Source organism: Malania oleifera, chromosome 4 (genome assembly GCF_029873635.1).
Source record: "Malania oleifera isolate guangnan ecotype guangnan chromosome 4, ASM2987363v1, whole genome shotgun sequence".
Taxonomy (NCBI): domain Eukaryota; kingdom Viridiplantae; phylum Streptophyta; class Magnoliopsida; order Santalales; family Ximeniaceae; genus Malania; species Malania oleifera.
In genome coordinates, this window is record NC_080420.1 from 122,753,784 (window position 1) to 122,779,039 (window position 25,256).

The following is a 25,256-nucleotide window of genomic DNA, read 5'->3' on the forward strand; positions in this document are numbered from 1 at the left end:
ATGATACTTATGTTAAATATATTCATCAAATTAAGTTGAAACATAAGGAAAAGTAAGGGTTATGAGATAGAAATACAATCTGAAATATATTTATATTTGGAGGTTATGAATCAAGGTATGTTTTATTTTAACATTAATGATTGGAAAATTATGAGTTTCGAACGTCCTAAAATTATGATGTATGAATAATGTTTATCATGTTTAAACTTACGTCAATGAGAACGTAGCAATTTGAGTATAATATATTATAAAATTATGCTAAATTTAGTACAAATCCACATAAATTTAAAACTAATAACTAATATTCATCATATTTAAATTAGTAAATTGACATTTCTTATTTAAATAAATAAATAAGCAGAAAAAAAGGGCATTTATGAAGGAGAGGAAGAGGCTGTGAGAGAAGGTCATTGTCTTATCCTAGTTTGTTGTTGATTGTTGTGAGCAGATGGAATGGCTCTGAGAGCCAAAGATCAAAAGATGGGCAAAAGAGAGCCCCTCAATTTTCAGCCTCAAAGGCTCACACAGCTCCAAAAAAAACCAAAATCTCAAAAGCCCATACTATTCCCAACTGTTGCTGTTAACCAGAAGAAGAAGAAGAAGAAGAAGAAGTGAAAGGAACTTAAAGGGGGCATGGCAAAGCTGGCGGTGGTGCAGCAAAAGCAGCCTTCTTTCTCTCTCCTCCCCTCTTCTCTCTCCGACTTCAATGGCACCAGACTTCACACCCGTGTACAGGTCTCTCTCTCTCTCTCAAGACTTTCTTAGGTGCTATCAGGAGCTCAATCCGTTTGGCCATTTGTAAATTCACATGAACATGAACATTACTTATATGTTGAATCTATCAGTACCCATTGGTAAATTACTACGTGAAAATTGATGGCTAGCTTGTTGAGGATTATTTTCCTTTACTGGGTACTGGTGATTCACTTTTATGGCTTTCATGTTCATGTAAATTCGTTCTTGTCATTGCGTGGCGTTTCATGTTCACAATCACTAAGCAACACCCAACACTTGGAATGAATCCCTAGGCCCACTGTTTCGCTAAAAACCCCTTCTGCTTAGAACAGATTAACTCTGCACATTTTGCTCTCAACTGATTTTGAAGCTCATCTCTCTCTCGCTCCCTCTCCATGTGTGTGTTGCTGGTCTGTTTGCTTGGAAATAATTGGGGTATGTTTCTTGTTTGGTCATAGTATAAGGGAAAGGCGTGGAAGCCAAAAGGAGCCTTAAATATTACAGCATCAATTAGTACCAAGAAAATCCTTATAATGGGAGGCACTCGGTTCATTGGTGTGTTTTTGTCAAGACTCCTTGTCAAAGAAGGCCATCAGGTAACACCCACAAATTCAGATGTTCTCTTTATTTTTCTGACTATTATTTTTTAAAATGGCATCCCAATAATCCATAAAGGACAATTCATCATTTTAGGCCATTAAACATATTAATGGTACAATTTTGATATATGAACGTGTAAATTAATGTTGGCAGGTAACTCTGTTTACAAGAGGAAAAGCACCCATTACCCAACAATTGCCCAGCGAGTCAGACACAGATTATGCTGTTTTTTCATCTAAGGTATAACCATGTATCATATTCATATAGTCCCAAAAGATCAATTAGCTCTGATGGGATTTCTGTAGTTTATTTGGTCTGGGCATCAAATTTTTTATTCCAAGGGTATTAAATTTGTTTATTGATCATGAAATGCTAGATCTTGCATTTGAAAGGAGACAGGAAGGACTTTGAGTTCGTAAAAACCAGTCTTTCAGCTGAAGGCTTTGATGTTGTCTATGACATAAATGGTGTGCAACATGCCTTTCTAGTATGTGGATTCTTTTTTTTTTTAAAACAAGCCAAGATGCATTGTTACTCAAATATGATTAGCAATGTATTTGGCACATGTCAGGTCGCGAGGCAGATGAAGTAGAACCCATTTTGGATGCATTGCCAAATCTACAACAGTAATCTCCAGTTTACATTATCATTGAGAAACATTACCATTGAGAAACATCATTTTTTTATTTTTATTTTGAAGAGTGCTATGATAGATAAAGAACAGTTCTGATTAAGCAAAATGTGACTTCTTTTTGATGTTCCTGATGATAATATAAAATTTTACTGAATTTCAGGTATATATACTGTTCTTCAGCTGGTGTTTATCTCAAATCTGATCTTTTGCCTCACTGTGAGGTAAATTTTTCATCATGATCTTGCTTTATAAAGCTTTCAAAATGTGATGCTAAATTGCATATTGGCCCAGAAGCCTTCTGCTAACATTACAACTGAGTTGGTAGTCTACTGAGAAGAATGAACTCTAGAGACTGAAAAATAAATCAAAAGATTATGGAAGCCACTCAAACAATATATTTAGAAAAGAACAACCAATTATGGTTGAAACCCCAAGCTATCAGCAATTGGCTTTGCTGCACGGTTGCTATCTCTCTCTCTCTCTCTCTCTCTCTATTTATATTTTAATCATTTATCCTATCTAAATATATATATATCTCCTCTATTTCTTTACTAATTGCTTTTTTCTGTATTGGTTCAAACGTGATGATGCTATAGACCGATGCAGTTGATCCAAAGAGCAGACACAAGGGCAAGCTCGAGACAGAGAGCTTACTGAAATCACGGGGTGTTAACTGGACTTCTTTAAGACCAGTCTATATCTACGGGCCATTGAACTACAACCCTGTTGAAGAGTGGTTTTTCCACCGGTTGAAAGCTGGCCGTCCAATTCCAATTCCCAACTCAGGAATGCAAATAACCCAACTTGGTCATGTTAAGGTTAGTGAAATTGCAATCTTATTCTCACTGAAATGATAATAATTTTTTGGGAATTTGTGCTGCTTAGATTGGAACCATGGGGGTCTGAAAAATAGAAGTTTCATGGCCTGTTTTAGTTCTGGTTTTAGTCATTGATACTATGGAAATTACATTTTCTATGATAGAACCCTGTGTAAACAATTGCATAATTCAACAGAAAATGGTCGGAATAACGTTTTGTCTGGTTACTTATATTGAGATAGATTTTCAATAGCATTGCAGATTAGTTGATTATGTAGCTCTTCCAAAGCACAAACCCATCAACAACAATTATAAGTTGTACATTCTTGAGATGAAGGTGGTGAAAATATTTTTCATCTTTTTTTGTTTTTATAATTTTGATTAGCATTCTAGTATTGTTTCAAATTGATATTATGATTATCTACTGTAAGAACATACTAGTGTATACGACCATTATGAATGGGTTATGTGTGTTTTCAATAATTTGTGTTTTATCATGTAGGAAATAACATTTTGACATGTTTGGGTTGAACAATTCTAGGATTTAGCCAGGGCATTCCTTCAGGTTCTTGGAAATGAAAAAGCCAGCAAACAAGTGTTCAACATCTCTGGAGAAAGATATGTTACCTTTGATGGCTTAGCAAGGGCATGCGCGAAGGTAAGTGCAGCAATAATTGCAACACTACTATTGCAAATCTGACAATATTTATAAAAAAAAAATGACCATGTCATTCGTTTGTTTATTTATTTTTGTTACTTGCAGGCTGCTGGGTTTCCTGAGCCTGAAATTATTCACTTCAACCCAAAGGAATTTGATTTTGGTAAAAAGAAGGCCTTCCCATTCCGTGACCAGGTAAATTTGGAAAAGTTGTAAAATGGCTCAAATTGTCAATCCTATAGAAAAAAATTTAAATTTAGGGGGGTGTTTGATAAAATTAAGCATTAAGCTCTGAATTTTAAATATAGTTTTGAATCTGCGAACCCGATTCAGAGCTTCATTGAGCCCCTAGTCGCTGAAAATTTAAGTTGTTTGGTAAACATATGAATAGGTTTTCCGAAAAAAACAAAAGAAACATAGTAAAAGTATTCAAAGTTAGTTTCTTCACATCCTTAAAAATCATGATAAGTACCTAAAAAATCATCAAATTTTTTTTTTTATCAAATCCAAAGCCCTAAAGGAAAAAACTTCAACACTAAAATCATTTGATTGACTGTTTTTTTCTATTTTTCGATTAATCCAAACAATCCAATAAACGGATTTGCAATCATCAAAATAAAAACTCAAAACATCCTCAATTTTTACAATCAATCTTGAAGGGGAAAATTGTTAGAAATTGGGGATGGTCTAGAACACACACACAAGCAAGCAATCACAAGGAACACTAGAGTTACGTGGTTCAGCCAAACTCAGCCTACGTCCACGGGAGAGAGGGAGTTTTACTATATCAATAGGAAATATACTAGAGGAGGAGTAATATACTCAAACTCAACTCTCAGCTCAACCTCTCTACCTCTTAAACACAATACATTTCACTTGCCTTTTACATTACTAATTACACTTGTGTATCTTCCTCTACAACACACACCCCATTTTATAAAGGGGGGGGGGGGGGGGAGGAGACATGGAGATAGAGCAGCATTTATTGAGCCAACAATTGCAAGCTGCAAATCTTGACTATGGAGGATTCGGTGTCAAAAAATAATCACGCTGGATCATGCGTGATTCATGGAGAGGATACAATCTTTGACTTCCTCTCTTATCATTTATTGCACCCACATGTGTGGGTCAACAAATCACCCCCTCCAAACATTTTTGGGGGGGGGGGGGGGGGGGAACCAAGTTTCAAGTGCTCTGGTGCTGCAACACTGTGTCTTCGCCTTAGTCTCTGGGCAACCGCACCTCCTTGCGGGAGTGTCTGCACCCCCTTGCTGGGGTGCTCGTGTAGTGATCATCTTTGGATGATTTCAATAGATCTAGGAGACCCATTGAATCTGAGCATAGCTCCAATTTCTCTATAGTCATTGTCTTTGTTAACATGTTTGCCGGATTTTTGCTGCCAAGGATTTTCTCAATTGCTAACATCCCTCCATCTAGAAGAGTTCTGATGAAGTGATACCGGAGTCTGATGTGCTTGGTCTTTGAGTGAAATGCTGAATACTTCGTCAAGTGTATGATGCTCATACTGTTACCATGCAAAACACTCTTCGTCTACTTGAAACTCAACTCTGTCAACAAGCCCCGTAGCGAAATCATCTCTTTGTTGGCTTCTTTCATGGCTATATACTCCGCCTCTGTAGTGGATAGTGCAACAATCTTCTGTATCTGTGATACCCAACTAACAATAGTAGCACCTACTGTGAAGACATCCAGTAGTGCTTCTTCGGTGATCTATCTTGTCGGCAAAGTCTACATCTATGTATCCGTGCAATGTTAGATCACTTTTGCCAAAACATAAACATTTGTTAGTTGTACCTCAGAGATATCTTAATATCCATTTGACTGCTTCCCAATGAATTTTTCCTGGATTTGACATGAATTTGCTGATGGTTCCCACTGCATGACAGAGATCTGGTCTCATGCAAACCATGACATACATTAAACTTCCTACAGCTGAAGTGTATGGGATATTGTCCATTTCTTTCTTCTTTTCCTCTGACTCTAAAGACTGAGTTTTGATAATTTGAAATGGCCGGCTAATGGTGTGCTAATTGCCTTAGCATCACTCGTGTTGAACCTTCTGAGAATCCGCCAAATGTACTCGACCTAAAATAACTGTAGGGTTCCCTCCTCTTTGTCTTTAGTCATTCTCATTCCAAGCATCTGTTATGCTGGACCCAAGTCTTTCATTTCAAATTCAGTGAACAATTGTTTTTTCAATTTTATGATCTCTTCCATATTTGGTCCTGCAACTAGCATGTCATCAACATAAAGCAAAAGAATTATGTAACTTGATTTATACCTCTTGAAACAACAACAATGATCATCGCTAGTCATTCTTTTGCATGAAGCCGTCAAATTTATTATACTACTACCTTGGAGCTTGTTTCAAACCATACAGACTTTTATTCAGCCTGCAAACAAGTTTTTCTTTGCCTTTCTCTGCAAAACCTTCTGGTTGGTGCATGTATATCTCCTCCTCTAGATCACCATGGAGGAAAACAGTTTTTACATCTAACTACTTGAGGTGTAGATTCTCTGCTGCAATAATGCTCAGAACCGATCAAATCGTTGTGTGTTTCACAACTGGTGAGAAGATTTTTGAGTAGGCAATGTCTTCTCTCTGTAAAAAGCCTTTAACCACGAGACTTGCTTTGTACCTTCTCGAACCATCATGCTCTTCTTTTATGCAATATACCCATTTGTTATGTAGAACTTCTTTTCCCTTGGATAACCTAGCTAGCTCCCAAGTCCTGTTGTTGGTGAGGGATTTCATCTCATCTGTCATGGCAAGTTTCCACTTGCTAGCCTCATCCACTTGACATGCTTCATTATAGCACTCTGGTTCACCTGCATCAGTCAGTAACAAGTTATCCAAATATCTTCTATTCGGTATAATGAGGTCGGGAAGACCCAGTACCGGAGTAGGGGTCAGAGTTGGAGTCTATGGTGCTTCAGTGCACCCCTCTATGATAGATTCCTTTATTTGGGAATTATCAATTGTCTGTTGTGCCACGTTGCTATCAATGGTATCATCTAAATCTACAATATCGGGGTCATTTTTGTACGGGATTACTTGATGATGTTGCTTCTTTGTACATAACCTTTTCATTGAATACAACATCTCGACTTTTGATTATTGTCTTGTTTTGGTCATCCTAGATGCGGTAACCAAACTCATCTTCACCATATCCAAGGAGTGTGCATTTTTGCGATTTTGGGTCAAGCTTGCCCCTAGTTTGATCACTAATATGCATATAAGTAACGGAACCGAAAACTTTTAAATGTGAAAGTTTTACCTCCTTATTGCCCCATACTTCCTCTGGTAACTGGAACTGCAATGGTACTGATGGATTTCAGTTGATTAGATAAGCAGTTGTGCTGACCGCTTTTGCCCAAAACTACTTTGATAAACCTGCTTGTAATCGCATGCTTCTGGCTCTCTTAGTCAAGGTTTTGTTCATTCGTTCTGCTATGTCATTGTGCTGGGGTGTGCTCGACACAATTATTTCAAGTTTGATCCCATGCTCGTAGTAAAACTTTTTGAATTCTTTGTCTTCATATTCATCACCATTGTTTGATATTAACTTTTTGATTTTAGTCTGTTTCATTTTCCACCATGACCTTCCATTTTCCAAAAATACCATACACTTCAGATTTATGTCTTAAGAAATAAACTCATACCTTCCTGAAATGGTCGTCAATGAAGGTGACGAAATAGGATTTCCCGCCAATGGATGAAACTGGGCTCAGTCCCCAAATGTCGATGTGCACCAACTCCAATTTTTCTTTCTTTGGGGTTCTGCTGCACGTTTGAAAGCTAACTCTTTTTTTGATTGCCAAGGATGCAGCTCTCACATTGGTCGATATTAGCTGACTGGAGACTTGATATCTTTTCCTTTGAGTTCATGATTTTCAAGCCTTTTTCACTCATGTGATCTAGTCTCTGGTGTCATAGGTTTGAATCTTCATTCCCTGCAGTAACTGAAATTGACATGCAAGCATTTGTGGTCATATAAAGAGTACATGTTTTCTTATCGTGCAAGTATGTCAGTACGCCTTTGGAAAATTTCCAACTCTTGCCACAAAAGGTTGTAGTGTAACCTTCACTTGCAAGCTGACTGGAGACTTGATATCTTTTCCTTGGAGTTCATGATTTTCAAGCCTTTTTCACTTATGTGACCAAGTCTCTAGTGTCATAGGTTTGAATCTTCATTCCCTGCAGTCACTGAAATTGACATGCAAACATTTGTGGTCATATAAAGAGTACATGTTTTCTTACTGTGCAAGTATGTCATTGCGCCTTTGGAAAATTTCCAACTCTTGCCACAAAAGGTTGTAGTGTAACCTTCACTTGCAAGCTATCCAATTGATATTAAATTTTTCTTGAGATCAGGGATATATTTGACATCAGTCAAACTCCAAGTGGTACCTGTCAAATTTTTTTTTGCTTCTCCTTTAACTGTAATTTCACAAGGTTTGTCATCACCAAGATAAACATTGCCAAGGTTTCCGGGTATATAATTGTCAAGCATTTCTTTATTGCCTGTCGTGTGAAATGAGGCTCCTGAGTATACCCAAGACTCTCCCTTCCTTTCCAAAGAGCATAGCAATACATCCCCTTCTCTTGAAGAAGAGGCGACATTTGCTTCAATCTTATTTTCTAGCTCCTTCTTTTGGGATCGGTATTGATTTTTGTAGTGGCCAGTCTTGCCACAATTCCAACACTTGATCTGCCTTTTGCTTTGAGAGTTATTGGAATTTCTTGGAGCTCTTGATTTGGAACATCTGCTTCTTGATCTTCCACGGTTGTGAGGAAAATTTATGTTTTGATTTCTGCCTCTGGTTTGTTTCTCACCTTGTATGACCAAGGCGCGCCCTTGGAAGTTAATGATTGGCTTTCTTAGGGTTTTAGTATCTTGTAGAGAAGTCATCACTTCTTCAAATTTCAAGGTTTCCTTCCCAACAAGCAATGTCGTGACAAAACTATCATTAGAAGGTGGTAGAGATGTTAGGAGAAGAAGCGCTTTATCTTCTTCTTTAACTTTTACACCAAGACTCATTAACTGAGTCATGATCTTGTTGTAGTCATTTATGTGATAAAAAATATTGACCCCTTACTCCATTCTTAGCTGATAGAGTTTTTTCTTCAGAAATAATTTGTTTGTCAAAGATTTTGACATGTATCTCCGTTCTAGTTTCTTCCATAGCTCAACAGGTGATAATTCATCTAACACAAAATATTTAACTTCATTTGATAAGCATAAACGAATGGTACTCACCGTTTTCATTTCCATTTCTGCCCAAGCACCATCTTCGATATTATCTGGCTTCTTTTCAATTAGCGGTTTGATTAAGTCACGTTGAATCAAGATATCCTTGACTGTGCTTTGTCATAAATTGAAATTGTTTCGGCCGTCAAATTTCTCCACGCCAAACTTGAATAAATTATTATCCATTATAAAACAACAACTTGGAGACTGATTTTGGCAAAATCGATCGCACCAGTGCGTTCGGAACGACCAAAATAGTTAGGAATGGGTCTGACCCAGTAAATGTGGACCCCATTGATGATGTGGAAGATGGGCCTCACTGATGACGTGGACAAATAAGATCTCGCCTCATGTTAAGTGATGTGGCGCGTCAGACAGAGACACCTCCTTGTACACTCTTTTGCATTTGCTTGGTTCAATGCAATTATTTGGTGCAGGAAAGTCAAGATGTGGATCCTACTATGATGTGCCTTTTGTTTGTTTAATGCAATTATTGGTGTAGAAAGACTCAATTTATGTCTATTCTTCACCTCGTGCTCCGCTTCTGCGGAGAAATGCAGATTTTCGTCAAGACCCTCACTGGCAAGACAATCACTCTCCAGGTTGAAACTTCCAACACGAACGACAACTTCAAGGCTAAGATCCAAGATAAGGAAGGGATTCCTCGGGATCAGCAGCATCTGATCTTCGCGAGGAAGCAACTTGAGGAGCTGGCAGGTGAGAAGAAATTATTGGTAGTGCGTGTAGACGGCGTTCACGCCTTTACTGGGCGCGTGTAGACTTCTTAGGATGAGTTTTGCGACGCAGTTTGCTGTCCCAGCTTCGTCTCGTCGTCACTGACTTGATGGTATGCTCATATTTTCAAACGGAGCACTTTGAAAATTTGGACATTCACTGGTAGTGTTCGGGTTTTGCACAAAAAACCACTCTGAACACTCCTTACCCTTTCCAAATGCTCTTATACCAGTTGTTAGAGATTGGGGATGGTCCAGAACATAAACACAAGCAAGCAATCACAAGGAACACCAGAGTTATGTGGTTCAACCAAACTCGGCCCATCCATAAGAGAGAGGGGATTTCACTATATCAATAGGAAATACAGTGGATGAGGAGTAATACACTCAAACTCAACTCTCACCTCTACCTCTCTGCCTCTCAAACACAATACAAGTCATTTGCCTTTTACATTACTAATTACACTTGTGTATCTTCCTTTACAGCACACAACCCATTTTTTTTTGGGGGGGGGGGGGGGGGAGGAGATGTGGAGATGGAGCAACATTTATTGAGCCAACAATTGCAAGCTGCAAATCTTGACTATGGAGGAGTCAGTGCCGAAAAATAATCATGCTAGATCATGCGTGATTCATAGAGAGGATACAATCTTTGACTTCCTCTCTTATCATTTATTGCACCCACATGTGTGGGCCAACAAAAATAGAAATTCCAAATCATCACAAATGTACTTTTATTTCTTCGATTAACCCCAACAATCCAAATGCATATAGGTCTGCAAGCCTCTAAGCCAACACTCCCATGGCCCATCGTTACTTCTTCCTCTGTTGTGTTCGCATAGCTGAGCACAAGAGATGGTGGTGGCATGTTCTGGTTCTTGGTGAATTATGCACATTGGAAATGGAAGAGAAAAGAAACCTAGAAATTAGATTCAAGAAAGAATAGATCAACAAAGTAGAAGCAGACTTATTATGAAGACCTTGGTTCATGCAGTGGAGCATTGGCAATGATGGTTGGACATGGTGGTTCTTGGAGAGAGAGAGAGAGAGAGAGCTCATATGCTATGTGGCAAATGCTGCCTGTGTTATGTCACAGAGAGATGGGTATGGTTTATTCATTGGTTTGTTATTGTGAGAGGGAAAGGTAGAGGGGAAAGAGACAGTGGTCTGGTCTGGTGTGAGGTTGAGAAAAGGAAAGAGGGAGAGATAAGGTAGATGCTGTTTGTATTCTCATGGAGAGAGGGAAAGGGAGAGAGGACACATTGGAAGAAGTTGCTGAACGACATTAAGCATCTATTTCGATGTTGATCGAATAACTGGTAATGAGAGGATATTCAGTTGTGCACACAAACAACAGTCTCTTGATCTCTTTAAGTTCACTGGGAAAGTGAGGGGGGATAGAAAGGAAGAAGTTGCTGAATAGCATTAAGCATCCATTTTGATGCCGATCGAAGAATTGTTGGCCCACACATGTGGGTGCAATAAATGATAAGAGAAGAAGTCAAAGATTGTATCTTCTGCGTGAATCACGCATGCTCCAGTGTGATTATTTTTTCGGCACCGACTCCTCATAGTCAAGGACTTGTAGCTTGCAAATCTTTGCTCAATAATGCTGCTCTATTTCCATGTCTCCTCTCCCCCATATAAAGTAGGTTGTGTGTTGTAGAGGTAAATATACAAGTGTAATTAGTAGTGTAAAAAGCAAATGAGTTGTGTGTTTGAGAGGCAAATAGATTGAGTTGAGAGTTGAGTTTGAGTGTGTTACTCCTCCTCCATTGTATTTCCTGTTGATATAGTGAAACTCCCTCTATCCCGTGGACGTAGGCCAAGTTTGGCTGAACTACTCAACTCTGGTGTTCCTTGTGATTGCTTGCTTGTGTTTGTGTTCTAGACCATCCCCAATATCTAACAACTAGTATCATAGCATTTGGAGAGGGTAAGGAGTGTTCAGAGTGGTTTTTTTTGTGCAAAACCCAAACACTGCCAATGAATGTCCAATTGAAAATCTGAGCATACCATCAGGTCGGCGACGATGAGACAAAGCTATTTGTTGGCCTATAAATGTGGGTGCAATAAATGATGAGAGAAGAAGTCAAATATTGTATCTTCTTTGTGAATCATGTATGATCCAACGAGATTGTTTTTTCGGCACTGACTCCTCATAGTCAAGGATTTGCACCTTGCAAATCTTGGCTCAATAATGTTGCTCTATTTCTATGTCTCATTGCCCCCCATATAAAATAAGTTGTGTGGTACAGGTAAATACACAAGTGTAATTAGTAGTGTAAAAAGCAAGTGTGTGTTATGTGTTTGAGAGGTTGAATTGAGAGTTGAGTTTGAATGTGTTACTCCTCCACTGTATTTCCTATTGATATAGCGAAACTCCCTCTCTCCCGTGGACGTAGGCTGAGTTTGGCTGAACCACGTAACTCCGGTGTTCCTTGTGATTGTTTACTTGTGTTTGTGTTCTGGACCATCCCCAATCTCTAACAATTGGTATCAGAGCATTTGGAGAGGGTGAGTGTTCAGAGTGATTTTTTGCGCAAAACCCAAACATTGCTAGTGAAGGTCCAAATTTTTCAAAGTGCTCCGATTGAAAATATGAGCATATCATCAGGTCGGGGATGACGAGACAAAGCTGTGACAGCAAACTGCTTTGCAAAACTCATCTCAAGAAGTCTACACGTGCCCAGAAGAAGCATGAACGCCGTCTTTATGCGCCGCCATTAATTTCTTCTCACTTGCCAACTCCTCAAGTTGCTTCCCCGCGAAGATCATACGCTGCTGATCTAGAGGAATCCCTTTATATCTTGGATCTTAGCCTTGATGTTGTTGATTGTGTCGGAACTCTCAACCGCGGGAGTGATTGTCATGCTGGTGAGGGCTTGAGGAAAATCTACATTTCTTCGCGGAGGTGGAGCATGAGGTGAAGAATAGACTTAAATTTAGTTTTTTCTACACCAATTGCATTTAACCAAAAAAAAAAGGCCACATCATGGTAGGGTCCATATTTGACTTTGCTACGCCAAATAATTGCATTGAACCAAGCGGATGCAGAAGAATGTAGAAATAGGTGTCCCTGTCTGACGCGCCACACCACTTAATACGTGGTGAGATTTGTCCATGTCATCAGTAGGGCCCATCTACCATATCATCATGGGGTTCACATTTATCGAGTCGGACCCACTCCTAGCTATTTTGGTCGTTCCGGACGCACTAGTGCGATCGAATTTTCCAAAATCAGTCTCCAAGTTGCTGTTTTATAATGGATAATAATTTATCCAAGTTTGGCGTGGAGAAATTTGACGACTGAAATAATTTTAGTTTATGACAGAGCACACAGTCAAGGATATCTTTATTCAGCGTGACTTGATCAAGTCACTAATCGGAAAGAAGCCAGATAATATTGAAGATGGTGCTTGGATAGAAATGGAAATGAAAATGGTTAGTACCATTCGTTTATGCTTGTCAAACGAAGTTAAATATTTTGTGTTAGATGAATCATCACCTGTTGAGCTATGGAAGAAACTAGAACAAAATCTCTAACAAACAAGCTATTTCTGGAAAAAAAAAACTCTAAAATCAACTAAGAATGGAGGAAGGGGTCAATATTTTTTATCACATAAATGACTACAACAAGATCATGACCCAATTAATGAGTCTTGGCGTAAAAGTTGAAGAAAAAGATAAAATGCTTCTTCTCTTAGCATCTCTACCACCTTCTTATGATAGTCTTGTCACGACATTGCTTGCTAAGAAGGAAACCTTGAAAATTAGAAAAAGTGATGACTTTACTACAGGATACTGACACCTTGAGAAGCCAATTGTTAACTTCCAAGGGTGCGCCTTGGTCACACAAGGTGAGAAAGAAACCAGTGGCAGTAATCAAAATAGAAATTTTCCTCACAATCGTGGAAGATCAAGAAGCAAACGGTCCAAATCAAGAGCTCCAAGAAATTCCAACAACTCTCAGAGCAAAAGGCAGATCGAGTGTCGGAATTGTGGCTAGATTGGCCACTACAAAAATCAATGCCGATCCTAGAAGAAGGAGCCAAAAAATAAGACTGAAGCAAATATCGCCTCTTCTTCAGGAGAAAGAGATGTATTGCTATGCTCTTTGGAAAGGAAGGGAGAGTCTTGGGTATAGACTCTAGAGCCTCATTTCACGCAACAGGCAATAAGGAAATGTTTGACAGGTATATACCTGGTAACCTTGGCAATGTTTATCTTGGTGATGACAAACCTTGTGAAATTATAGGAAAATGAGAAGCAAAAATAAATTTGACACGCACCATTTGGAGTTTGACTGATGTCAAATATATCCCTGATCTCAAGAAAAAATTAATATCTATTGGACAACTTGCAAGTGAAGGTTACACTATAACCTTCTGTGGCAACAGTTGGAAAATTTCCAAAGGCGCAATGACATACTTGTGCGGTAAGAAAACATGTACTCTTTATATGACCACAAATGCTTGCATGTCAATTTCAGTTGCTGCAGGGAATGAAGATTCAAACCCATGGCACTAGAGACTCGGTCACATGAGTGAAAAAAGTTTGAAAATCATGAACTCAAAGGGAAAGATACCAGGTCTCCAGTTAGCTAATATCGACCAATGCGAGAGATGCATCCTCGGCAAACGGAAAAAGTCAGCTTTAAGACGTGCGACATAACCCCAAAAAGAGAAAATTTGAAGTTGGTGCACATCAACGTTTGGGGACCGAGCCCAGTTTCATCCATTAGTGGGAAATCCAATTTTGTCACATTTATTGACAACCATTCTAGGAAAGTATGGGTTTATTTATTAAGACATAAATTTGAAGTATATGGTATTTTCAGGGAATGGAAGGCTATGGTGGAAAATGAAACAGACTTGAAAATTAAAAAGTTGAGATCAGATAATGGTGGTGAATATGAAGACAAAGAATTCAAAAGGTTTTGCTACGAGTATGAGATCAGACTTGAAAGTACCATGCCAGGTACACCCCAACACAACAACATAGCAGAACGAATGAACAGAACCTTGACTGAGAGAGCAAAAGCATGCGATTACAAGCAGGTTTACCAAAGCAGTTTTGGGCAGAAGTGGTCAGCACAACTGTTTATCTAATCAATCGAAATCCATCAATATCATTGCAATTTGTGTTACCAGAGGAGGTATGGGGCAAAAAGGAGGTAAAACTTTCACTTTTAAAAGTTTTCGATTGCGTTGCTTATGTGCATATTAGTGATCAGGCTAAGGGCAAGCTTGACCCAAAATCTAAAAAATGCACTCCTTTGATATGGTGAAGATGAGTTTGGTAACGCATTTGGGATGACCAAAACAAGAAAATAATCAGAAGTCGAGATGTTGTATTCAATGAAAAGGTTACGTACAAAGATGCAACATCATCAAGTAATGATATTGTAGAGTTGGATGATACCATTGATAGCAACGTGGCACAACACACAATTGATAATTCCCAGACAGAGGAATCTATCATAGAGGGGTGCACTGAAGCACCACAGACACCCCTACTCCAATACTGAGGAGGTCTTCCCGACCTCATATACCAAATAGGAGATATTTGGATTACTTGTTATTGACTGATGCAGGTGAACCAGAGTGCTATGATGAAATATGTCAGGTGGATGAGGCTAGCAGGTGGGAACTTGCCATGAAAGATGAGATGAAATCTCTCACCGACAACAAGACTTAAAAGCTAGCTAGGTTACCCAAGGTAAAAGAAGCTCTTCAGAACAAATGGGTGTACCATATAAAAGAAGAGCATGATGGTTCGAGAAGATACAAGCGAGACTCGTGGTCAAAGGCTTCCAACAGATAGAAGGCATTCCCACCAGTTGTGAAACACATGACCATTCGGTCGGTTTTGAGCATTATTGCAATAGAGAATCTACACCTAGAGTAGTTAGATGTAAAAACTGCTTTCCTCCATGGTGATCTAAAGGAGGAGATATACATGCACCAACTTGAAGGTTTTGCAGAGAAAGGCGAAGAAAAACTTGTTTGCAGGTTGAATAAGAGTCTGTTTGGTTTGAAACAGGCTCCAAGGCAGTGGTATAAGAAATTTGATGACTTCGTGCAAAAGAATGACTACCCCAAATGCAACGTTAATCATTGTTGCTATTTCAAGAGGTATAAATCAAGTTACATAATTCTTTTGCTTTATTTTGATGACATGCTAGTTGCAGGACTAGATATGGATAAGATCAAAAAATTGAAAAAATAGTTGTCCACTGAATTTGAAATGAAAGACTTGGATCCAGCAAAATAGATGATTCGGATGATAATCACTAGAGACAGAAAGGAGGGAACCCTACGGTTATCTCAGGCCGAGTACATTAGGCGGATTCTCAGATGGTTCAACATGAGTGATGCTAAGGCAGTTAGCACACCATTAGCCAACCATTTCAAATTATCAAAGACTCAGTTTCCAAAGTTAGGGGAAGAGAGGAAAGAAATGGACAATATCTCATACATTTTAGTGGTAGGAAGTTTAATGTACGTCATGGTTTGCATGAGACTAGATCTCGATTATGCAGTGGGAACCGTCAGCAGATTTATGTCAAATCCAGGAAAAATCCATTGGGAAGCGGTGAAATGGATATTAAGATATCTCTGAGGTATAATTAACAAATGTTTATGCTTTGGCAAAAGTGATTTGACATTGCAGGAATACGTAGATGCAGACTTTGCCAGCAAGATAGATCACTGAAGAAGTACTACTGGACATGTCTTCATAGTAGGTGCTACTGCTGTTAGTTGGGTATCACAGATACAGAAAACTGTTACACTATCCACTATAAAGGCAGTGTATGTAGCCATGACAGAAGCAAGTGAAGAGATGATTTGCCTACAAGGTTTGTTGACAGAGTTGGGTTTCAAGTAGGTGAACAGTGTTTTGCATAGTGACAATCAGAGCGCTATACACTTGGTGAAGAATTCAGCATTTTACTCAAAGACCAAGCACACTGGACTCCATTATCACTTCATCAGAAATTTTCTAGATGAAGGGGTGTTAGCAGTTAAGAAGATCCTTGGCAACACAAACCCGATAGACATGTTGACAAAGACAATGATTGCAGAGAAATTGGAGTTATGCTCAGATTCAGTGGGTCTCCTAGATCTACTGAAATCATCCAGAAGATAATCACTGCACGAGCACCCCCGCAGGGGGGTGCGGTCGCCTAGAGACTATGGCGAGGGCATAGTGTTGCAGCACCAGAGCAGCCGACACTTGGTTGCCCCCACATTTTTGGAGGGGGTGATTTATTGGCCTACACATGTGGGTGCAATAAATGATAAGAGAAGAAGTCAAAGATTGTATCTTCTCTGCGAATCATGCACGATCTAGCGTGATTATTTTTTTGGCACCGACTCCTCATAGTCAAGGATTTGCAGCTTGCAAATCTTGGCTCAATAATGCTGCTCTATTTCCATGTCTCCTCTTCCCCCATATAAATTGGGTTGTGTGTTGTAGAGGTAAATACACAAGTGTAATTAGTAGTGTAAAAAGCAAGTGAGCTGTGTATTTGAAAGGCAGAGAGGTTGAGCTGAGAGTTGAGTTTGAGTGTGTTACTCCTCCGTTGTATTTCCTATTGATATAGTGAAACTATCTCTCTCCCTTGGACGTAGGCCGAGTTTGGCTGAGCCACGTAACGCCGGTGTTCCTTGTGATTGCTTGCTTGTGTTTGTGTTCTAGATCAATCCCAATCTCTAACAAGAATTAGTGGTAATGAGGATATTCAGCTGTGCACCCAAACAACACCAGTCTCTAGATCTCTTAACTTATTCAGTGTACTTGTCCATTAAGAAGCTATTCAGAACAACGACACCTTAGTTATAAATAAAATAAATCAAGATCTCCACTCATTGGAAATGTAATTTTTTTCCTTTTTTTTTAGGAGGTAACTCAGTATTATGCAGAAGTACAACAGGCCAAAAAGCTTTGAAGAAATCAAGGGAAGACATCTTAGACTAGAAAGAATGAGCATGTAGCCTTGATATCAAGCATAACACTATGAATGATAGAGTTAACAACAAAAGGAGAATCTTCAAACACTGAAGAATTTGGGGCTTTCCCTATATTGTAAATTGAGGAACACTCAATTTGTTGCAGCATGGTTCCTAAGTCCTGTTCAGATTTGGGTCATTTCCACTAGATGTCTAGGTTTCCTCCTGCTGTAATTGGGCTAGGCACTTTTTGGTGCCTTGCTTAGTACTACTTATCAAAGAAAAGAAAAGATAAGAGAAATTCCAATTACCATTAAATCTTAATCTACATCCATTACTCTACAAATTATGCTCTACTGCAACATATAGAGCCGTAATTTAATTTACTCTTCATTTCTAACAATGCCATGATTTTTCATGATTGAATGCAGCATTTCTTTGCGTCAGTAGACAAAGCAAAGACTGTGCTTGGTTGGAATCCTGAATTTGGACTGGTGGAAGGTCTTGCAGACTCCTACAACCTTGATTTTGGCAGGGGAACCTACAGGAAAGCGGCTGATTTCTCCACAGATGACATAATTCTTGGCAAGAGTCTTGTTCTCCAAAGCTAGGCAATTTGTATATTTCTTTTTCTGGGCTAGGAAATTTTTCCATTTGCTTCAAAGAAAATTACAAGACATGAGAAAGAATTCCCATAAAGCAAACATTGCTGTTTATGTATGGGTGATTTTATGCTGTATGAAGAGGTAAATAATTAAAGCATGATTCTCCATTAGGAGATCAGAGTTCTACTTGACTTCTAAGCATTGTTGAGGGTTAAGTGCAGGAGAATTGGTGCAGGGTGAACAGAGCAAAGAACCCTTGGAGAAGAGAAGGCTCAAAAAAAAAAAAAAATGCCACAAGCGTTGAAAAGATTCAAACAGAGCATAAAACTAATCTGTGCCCAAGTAGGCAAATACCATATTCATTCCACTGATGAAAAAAATGGAACAATGATTATAAATATAGGACATAAAAAGGCTGCCCATTCCCCAAACACTGTCTTATATATGCACTCAATACCAAGTGCAAAAACCACAAGAAAAAACGGAGTGGAACCGACTTCCCTCACTCTCAACATTTATATATATAAAAAAAAACTTTTAGAGACCCAAAACCAGATCATTAAGGATGGCTAAATCGATCATCAAGCTAGACTAACTTCCATAGGCAATTAAAATCCTATCCGAGCAGAAGAACTAGGCGGCGGACGGGGCGGTAACGTGGTGTACAGAGCCAGCCTCCGATAGCGCCGCCATGACTTGCTGCTGAATGTTTCCAGAACCAACAGGCCCCTGTTCTGCTGCATCTGCAGCTATGGTGTTCTTGTAATCCAGGGATTCATCGTTGTAGATGTCCCACCACCTCTTCACCAACGACTTTATGTCTTCCCTGTCCATGTTCACCTCCTTCCCCGTGTACCTCCACGGCTTCGATCCCTGTTTGTCCAAAACAAAAACAGAACACACGCATCAATACACATTCACAACTTTCAATTCCAGAAAGTGAAGATCAAGAGTTCAGTGAAATGAAATGTGGGAATTAATTAATTGAAGCACTCACAGCAGCACAGTAATGGGCAACTTTAACTTTGTCGAATTCGATCTTCTCCGGGTGGCGCCAGAGCATTGCCAGAACGAGGTTGTAGCATGGAGGGAGGGGCTTGTACACATCCTTGAAGAACATATTCAAGTAATCCTGCCCACGACCGAAAAACGAAAAAAAATCAATAAATGTTTGAAATAAAAGAGGAAATGCGTGAATTTCTTTTTCTTTTTTGGGCTATGGAGATAAATCGATTTGTACCTGTTCGGCGAAGGAGGTGGTGGGGGTGACTTTGAGAGTGGCGAGGAGATCGTGGTAGGTGGAGAGATTGGGCTCGGAGACGAAGAAGCCGGCGTTGAAGTAGAGCGATGGAGGCGGGCCCATGTCCTTGGGCCACGGCACCCTCTCCGGCAGCTGCTGGCAGTACCCCACCTTGTACTGCGGCGAGAAGCTCCATGTCTTCTCGCAGAAACAGTCCATGACAGCGTAGAAGTAGCCGTCCGGCAAGTCAAACAGGTGGTCTATGTTCTCAAACACCTGTATGTCTCCGTCCAAATATATTATCTTGCTGTATTCCACAAACTGCAATCACAAAATTCAACTCTACATTTCAGTAATCAAACTTAATTACAACTTATGTCAAAAAATCGAAAGAAGAGAAAACAGGGTCGTACCTCCCAAATACGGAGCTTGGAGTAATTGATGACATAGTAGGCCATGGCGAATTGGGTCTCGCCCTCCGGCGGGTACACCGGCTCGATTTCCCGGACAAGGCACCCTTGCTCCAACAGAATGCGGCGATGCTCCTCCGGGACGTCTGGCAGCATCGCCACCAGAAGAGGGTACGCTGCCCCGACCTTCCGGAGCCCCTTGGCCAGAGCCACGACCCCCTTAATGTAGTCGCCGTTGCCGGCCAAGAAAGTCACGTACGCCCTGCTCGGCAAGCTCGCCGCCTTCGCCAGCTCTGCTCCGGACGCAGTCCTACCGCCGGCGGCCACTGCGCTAACAAGATCCGGTGCCATTGCTTTGAATTTTTCACGGAAGAAAGATTAAGAACAAGAAGAGAGTAGCTTAAATTTTTCGGTAGTGAGGAGACTATGCGTTGTGATGGTCCAGTCGGTTTGGCTCGTTCTCCTATTTATAGAAAATGGGGGGCTAATTTAAAAAAGGAAAAAAAAGAATGCCCATTAATGCAAAAATTATGTTTCTTTATTTTACTCTATTCACCCCCGCGTTAAACGATGTCGTTTTTTAAGCGGATATGTCATGGCGGTGAATGCGGCGGGATCAGAACGGCGTCGTTTTCGGTATTCGCGAAATGAATCGATGGCGTACGCGTGGCGGGGACTTCATCCGACGGCTGAGATTCGGATTGGGGAATTTCTGGAATTGGGCGGTGCAAGTAAGGTAGTAAATTAATACAGTACACGGGGAGTGCGAAATAACGGTTTTCTCCTTCGTGGAAGCTAATGGGCAATGCTCCGCTGTTATTGCAGCATATGTCGATAGTTGACTTTGGTCAATTGTGCTTCATTAGGAAAGTATGATAAATAATTTTATCTTTCCTTTTTTATTTTTTAAGAATTTAAAAATTGGAATTTGCATTTTTTTCCATTAATTAAATCCAAATAATAATTTTCTATTTGAATTAATTTTATTACACTATTTTTACAATATTCAACATGATTAAAAAAGTTGTATCTTAAAATATAAAATTTCATCATGAAATTTATTTAGGTATATAACTTCACATAATCCTTTATTAACAAAACTCACTCGGATAGAATTGATATTATTGTAAAAGATAAATATAAAAAAAATTATTTTATGAATATTCAATGTAATCAATACCAAATATAAATTTAAAATTGACAGTAAATGACAATGACCTTCTGTGAGATTCGGTAAAAAAATAATAACCTTCCCTTATATTTGAGAGACTTCCTATAAGGTTTCGAAAATTTCACTTATCTTTCCTAAAGTTTTAAGAATTTCAGATACTTTCTCTAAGATTTGTCAAAAAGACACAAATTTTCTCTTATATTTTGTAAATCGATAATTTTCTTTGAAAAGAGATCTCTAGTCTCTATCATTTTAACAAATCTTAGAAGAGTTCTATGATACTTTTGAAATTTCAAGAGAAGTCTGTAATATTTTTGAAACCTTAGAGAAGAAATTTATATATTTTTGTCAAATCTCAAGAAAAGTGATTATTTTTTTTGAAATCTCAGGTTCATTATTTTTTCTTTAGAACTTCTTTTAGAAATCAAACCAACCCATGAACTGAGCAAATTAAAAATCAATTCAATTTAAAAAATGCTGGTATGCATGCACGCTTTTTATGATTTTGCATTATCTTTTTTGTTTATAAATAAGGAATTTAAATTTAAGGCAACTCTTATATACCCAAAACACAAGGAAAAATTTTATTTTAATTTCATTATTTTAAGATTTTGCATTCAATGTGTTCCAATTTTCATGGAGTGTAATTAATTAAGAAATAAGTTTTGGACTAAAAAATTAAAATACAATTTTATCAAAACAACACTATTTTTATTGAGCTAAGAGAGATTTAATATTAAAGTAATAAAAAAAAATGCAACTAATCCTTTCCTCTCAAATCTTGACTGACGGACGGCTTAGACCATATGATTCTTATTTGATTGTACCATGCATGGTTGTAGAGGATTATATCTCCCAATTTAAAATATCATTTCAAAGCAAAATAATATATATATTACTACATTTAAAAAAAAAAAAAAAGAGTCAAAGTAAAAGCAAAAGGGCATTATAGTAAAATAAAAAAATTATTTATAAATAACCACCGACTGGGAGATAACCAAAGAGACACAGCAATGTGTGATTACTTCCCACGAAAGGTCTGTGCTTTGTCCGACACATAAGCACGAGGACGAACACGTGTCGATCACCCATACGTCTGTCGTTTTCGCAGCTCCGATAGCAGTTGGTGAGCTGCCCTGATAAACTGGGACCCACAAGACTTGTCGGCGTTCTTCCTCGTGGCGAAGCGAAGTGTGGACAAATGGCGAAGATTGTGTGGGTCCGCTTCGGCCTTTATTTCAGTTATTGTGGTTGCGCTGAAAGTGGACTATCGACGGGATATGGCGATAGTTTAGGATAATGTTTGGACCGTTAGAGTAAAAGTGCAAAACCGACAACGGATAATTGTAGTGTCGGGGCAATTATGACCGTCGGATTTGCCTTGCCTTCGGAGGAACTCGGGAATATTCCACCGTGAACTTTAGTGCATTAAAAGATTCTTTTGAATCTTTTTTGTTTTTATTTTGGAAATATTATCCGTAGTCCACAGTTTTTTCAAAAAATATTATTATTATTATTATTATTATTATTATTATTATTATTATGCAGTTTATACATAAATACAATTTATTTACAAGAAAAATATAATAAAAAAATCACAAATGTTATGACATTAAAAATTAATTTATTCCAATAAATGAGGACATGTCGTATCATTGGTGATTTTTTTTTTTTTTGTAATTTTTTTAGGAAGAGTAAATTCTTGATACATACAAATTATGTCATTTATAAGTGAGAGAACATAGAAATCATTGAAAGTTCTAAAAAGTCATTAGTTGAATCTGTAAATTATACGTCACATAATGTTTGAAACTAAATGATAAAAAGTCTCGAGTATGAACTCTAGAAAAAAAAAATAAAAAAAACTGGAAGCAATATAAGATAGAGAATGAGATACTTTTTGTTTGCCGAACCCATTATAGATATTAAGTTATATGAGTTTGACCTACTCTTCCCTAATTCTGTGTTTGAGAGTATGAATTTTGGACTTTAAATTTAAATTTGAATTTGAATAAATGTTAACATAATTTTTATATGATGTTTTATCTAAATCCAATATAAATCTAAATTTGAGGTCTTCCCAAACAAAAGATAATTGTTGTTTGAGTTTAACTCTAGTATGAGTTGAATTGGTTTATAAGTTAACTGGATTTGACTTACTTTTGACTAAGTGAGGTTCAAGTTTGCATCTGGTTTAATTCAATTCTATCTTTACTCAAGTTAGTTGTAGGAACAAGCAATGTGCATACTATGGAGCTCCAATTTTGTTTAATCAATAAAAGTAATTATATTTATTTTTACTATTAAACATTGTTAGTTTTTTTTTATAAAAAAAGTAAACATATCGAAATCCTAAGAAAGCAAGTGGAAAAGTAATTATATGACAGAGAAAAAATCATTTTTTTTTTCTTTTATCAATTACCTATACACAAATGTGTTATAGAAATATCTCGATATTTAGAGTAGGAGTATTCGGCCTTATCAATTCAAAAAAAAATATATAAATTAAGAGATGAACTATCCCTCTTGGATCAACATTATTAAAATTTTTGGGAATTCAATTTTCAATGTCCCCATTTTTTTTTATGCTCATGTGTGCAATGTAATAATATTATTAGTAAAATTGAATGATTTGGTCCAAAATGATTGTGCAAAAGAATAAAGGAAGCTTGAAGCCAAAGCATGAGGGAGCACAAAGTGAAAGAAAAACAAAAGAAAATGCTCTTAAACTTTAGTTAGGGTCAAGTTTTTCAAAACAATCTTATTGGTGAAGTTATATATTAACATAGGTCAATCGATATACACTGCGATTAAGTTCTAACTACTATAGAGTTTTAAATTAATGTTATGCACACTTTTCTACTCAAGATGTACTTAATTATTTTCTAATGAATAATGACGATCTATTTTAAAATGCAGGGTGATTGTATGTCGAGAATAAAGGCATTGGAGTTCTTTATGACATTGTTTTCTTTTGAACGGGAGGAATAATAATTGGTCATTAATGGATTGTTTATTTGTCCGTATTAAAGATTTGGACCAAATTTTACCATCATTGAGAGATAAGCATAATAAAGTAAATGAGTAAACACGCGATCCTCTTTTTATGTTTTCGTTTATATTTTCATTTTGATGTTTTTGGGTCATTTGGGAGGCCCACTAAGTTATAGAAACTGATAAAAAAATAGTAGTTCATATCCAACAGTTGAATTGTTCTTATGATTAGAATACGAGACTTTCAATATGAAACTCTCAAAATTTAATCATTAGACTGTATCTTTAGGAGCTAAAATATGATTATTCAGTATAAAAGTTTCAAACACTAACCTTCAATGTGTCATTGACATACTGCTTTTTTTTTTTTGGAGAAGTTAGAGAGAAGAATTTGTTATAAGAGAAGAATGTGCAAATAGAAGACTAAATAAGGAGAGAGAGGAGTAAATTACTTTATGATTGTTTCTGCTTCGGTTTGAGGGATAGCAAGTGGTAATGATCGATTGTTCTTCTTGTATTTCTTGTAAAAAGAGAAGAAGAAGAGTAAACCCCATGTTTTTCTTAAAATATGATTCTATGTCTCTACTAAAGCCCATGTATTTGACTAAGGAACACATATGTTTTGTAAATAATAGATCAAGTAATTTTCAATTAACAAAAATTTTTTTTAATAAAAAATGATTACTTATGTTTGATTTAAGCAACTATTAATTTGAGTGGGTTGCTCAAATAATTTGAGTGTTATTTTTATTCTCATGTCTCGCATCCCTGGCCAAAGATTTTTGCTTTTTAGTGTTTAAAATAAGCTAAATTGATGTATTATGCATTGAACTTGGACTTTGCCAATCAAAATTTAGACAATATCGCATTTTAGGTTATAAAAAGAAAAATTGTCAAGTTATATTGTCTCACCATGTCATTTTTTAGATAACTAATCAAGTCATTTAATTTAGGTCAACTTCAATTGATAGTTATTAGTTTGAATTAATCTATCTCATAAGTACTAAAAAATTCAAGGATTTAATTAATATGAACTTAACGAGATTAGATAATTCAGTTTAATAATTTCTTAGCTCAAAGCCTTAAAGAGTTCTCATGATTTGCACAATCATATTTATATTCTTTTTCCATTTTCAATAGAGCAAATTGATTCGATTGTCATTGTTTTTTAAAAAAATGTGAAACTTAAAGAGTCTATTTCAAGAACAAAAATTAGAAGGGATTTTTCAAGCAAAAAAAAAAAAAAAAAAGGAATAGGCTGAGAGCATTTCTTTTTCTTTTTTTTTTCTTAAAAAAACTTGAAGATGAAATGTATGTAGATTAAAAAAAAAAAAAACACCCATCCTCTGCATTAAGATGACATAAAAATCACAATACTAAATACATATTTGATGATGGTGACGTTCTATAAATGTTTGAAGCCCATTTA

The 25,256-nt window shown here is 37.5% G+C and overlaps 2 protein-coding genes across 3 annotated transcripts; one reads left to right on the top strand and one right to left on the bottom strand.

Annotated features, from left to right (window-relative positions):
- Positions 1-372: 372 nt before the first annotated feature.
- On the top strand, positions 373-18,203 carry LOC131154118 (chloroplast stem-loop binding protein of 41 kDa b, chloroplastic). Of its 2 annotated transcripts, none has more exons than XM_058106646.1 (10): positions 373-735; positions 1,194-1,331; positions 1,489-1,575; positions 1,712-1,802; positions 1,907-1,961; positions 2,130-2,190; positions 2,566-2,787; positions 3,329-3,445; positions 3,551-3,640; positions 17,839-18,203. In XM_058106646.1, the coding sequence occupies exons 1-10, from the start codon at positions 634-636 to the stop codon at positions 18,016-18,018; spliced, it is 1,143 nt and encodes a 380-aa protein (XP_057962629.1). In that variant the 5' UTR covers positions 373-633; the 3' UTR covers positions 18,019-18,203. The 2 variants fall into 2 exon arrangements, with proteins under 2 accessions (XP_057962629.1, XP_057962630.1); XM_058106647.1 differs by having other exon boundaries at positions 469-735; positions 2,566-2,791; positions 3,336-3,445.
- A 142-nt stretch (positions 18,204-18,345) lies between these two features.
- On the bottom strand, positions 18,346-20,105 carry LOC131154120 (galactinol synthase 2-like). Its single transcript, XM_058106648.1, has 4 exons — positions 19,666-20,105; positions 19,253-19,573; positions 19,010-19,144; positions 18,346-18,885 (listed from the first exon to the last, which is right to left on the bottom strand). The coding sequence occupies exons 1-4, from the start codon at positions 20,011-20,013 to the stop codon at positions 18,646-18,648; spliced, it is 1,044 nt and encodes a 347-aa protein (XP_057962631.1). The 5' UTR covers positions 20,014-20,105; the 3' UTR covers positions 18,346-18,645.
- Between the last annotated feature and the right edge of the window lie 5,151 nt (positions 20,106-25,256).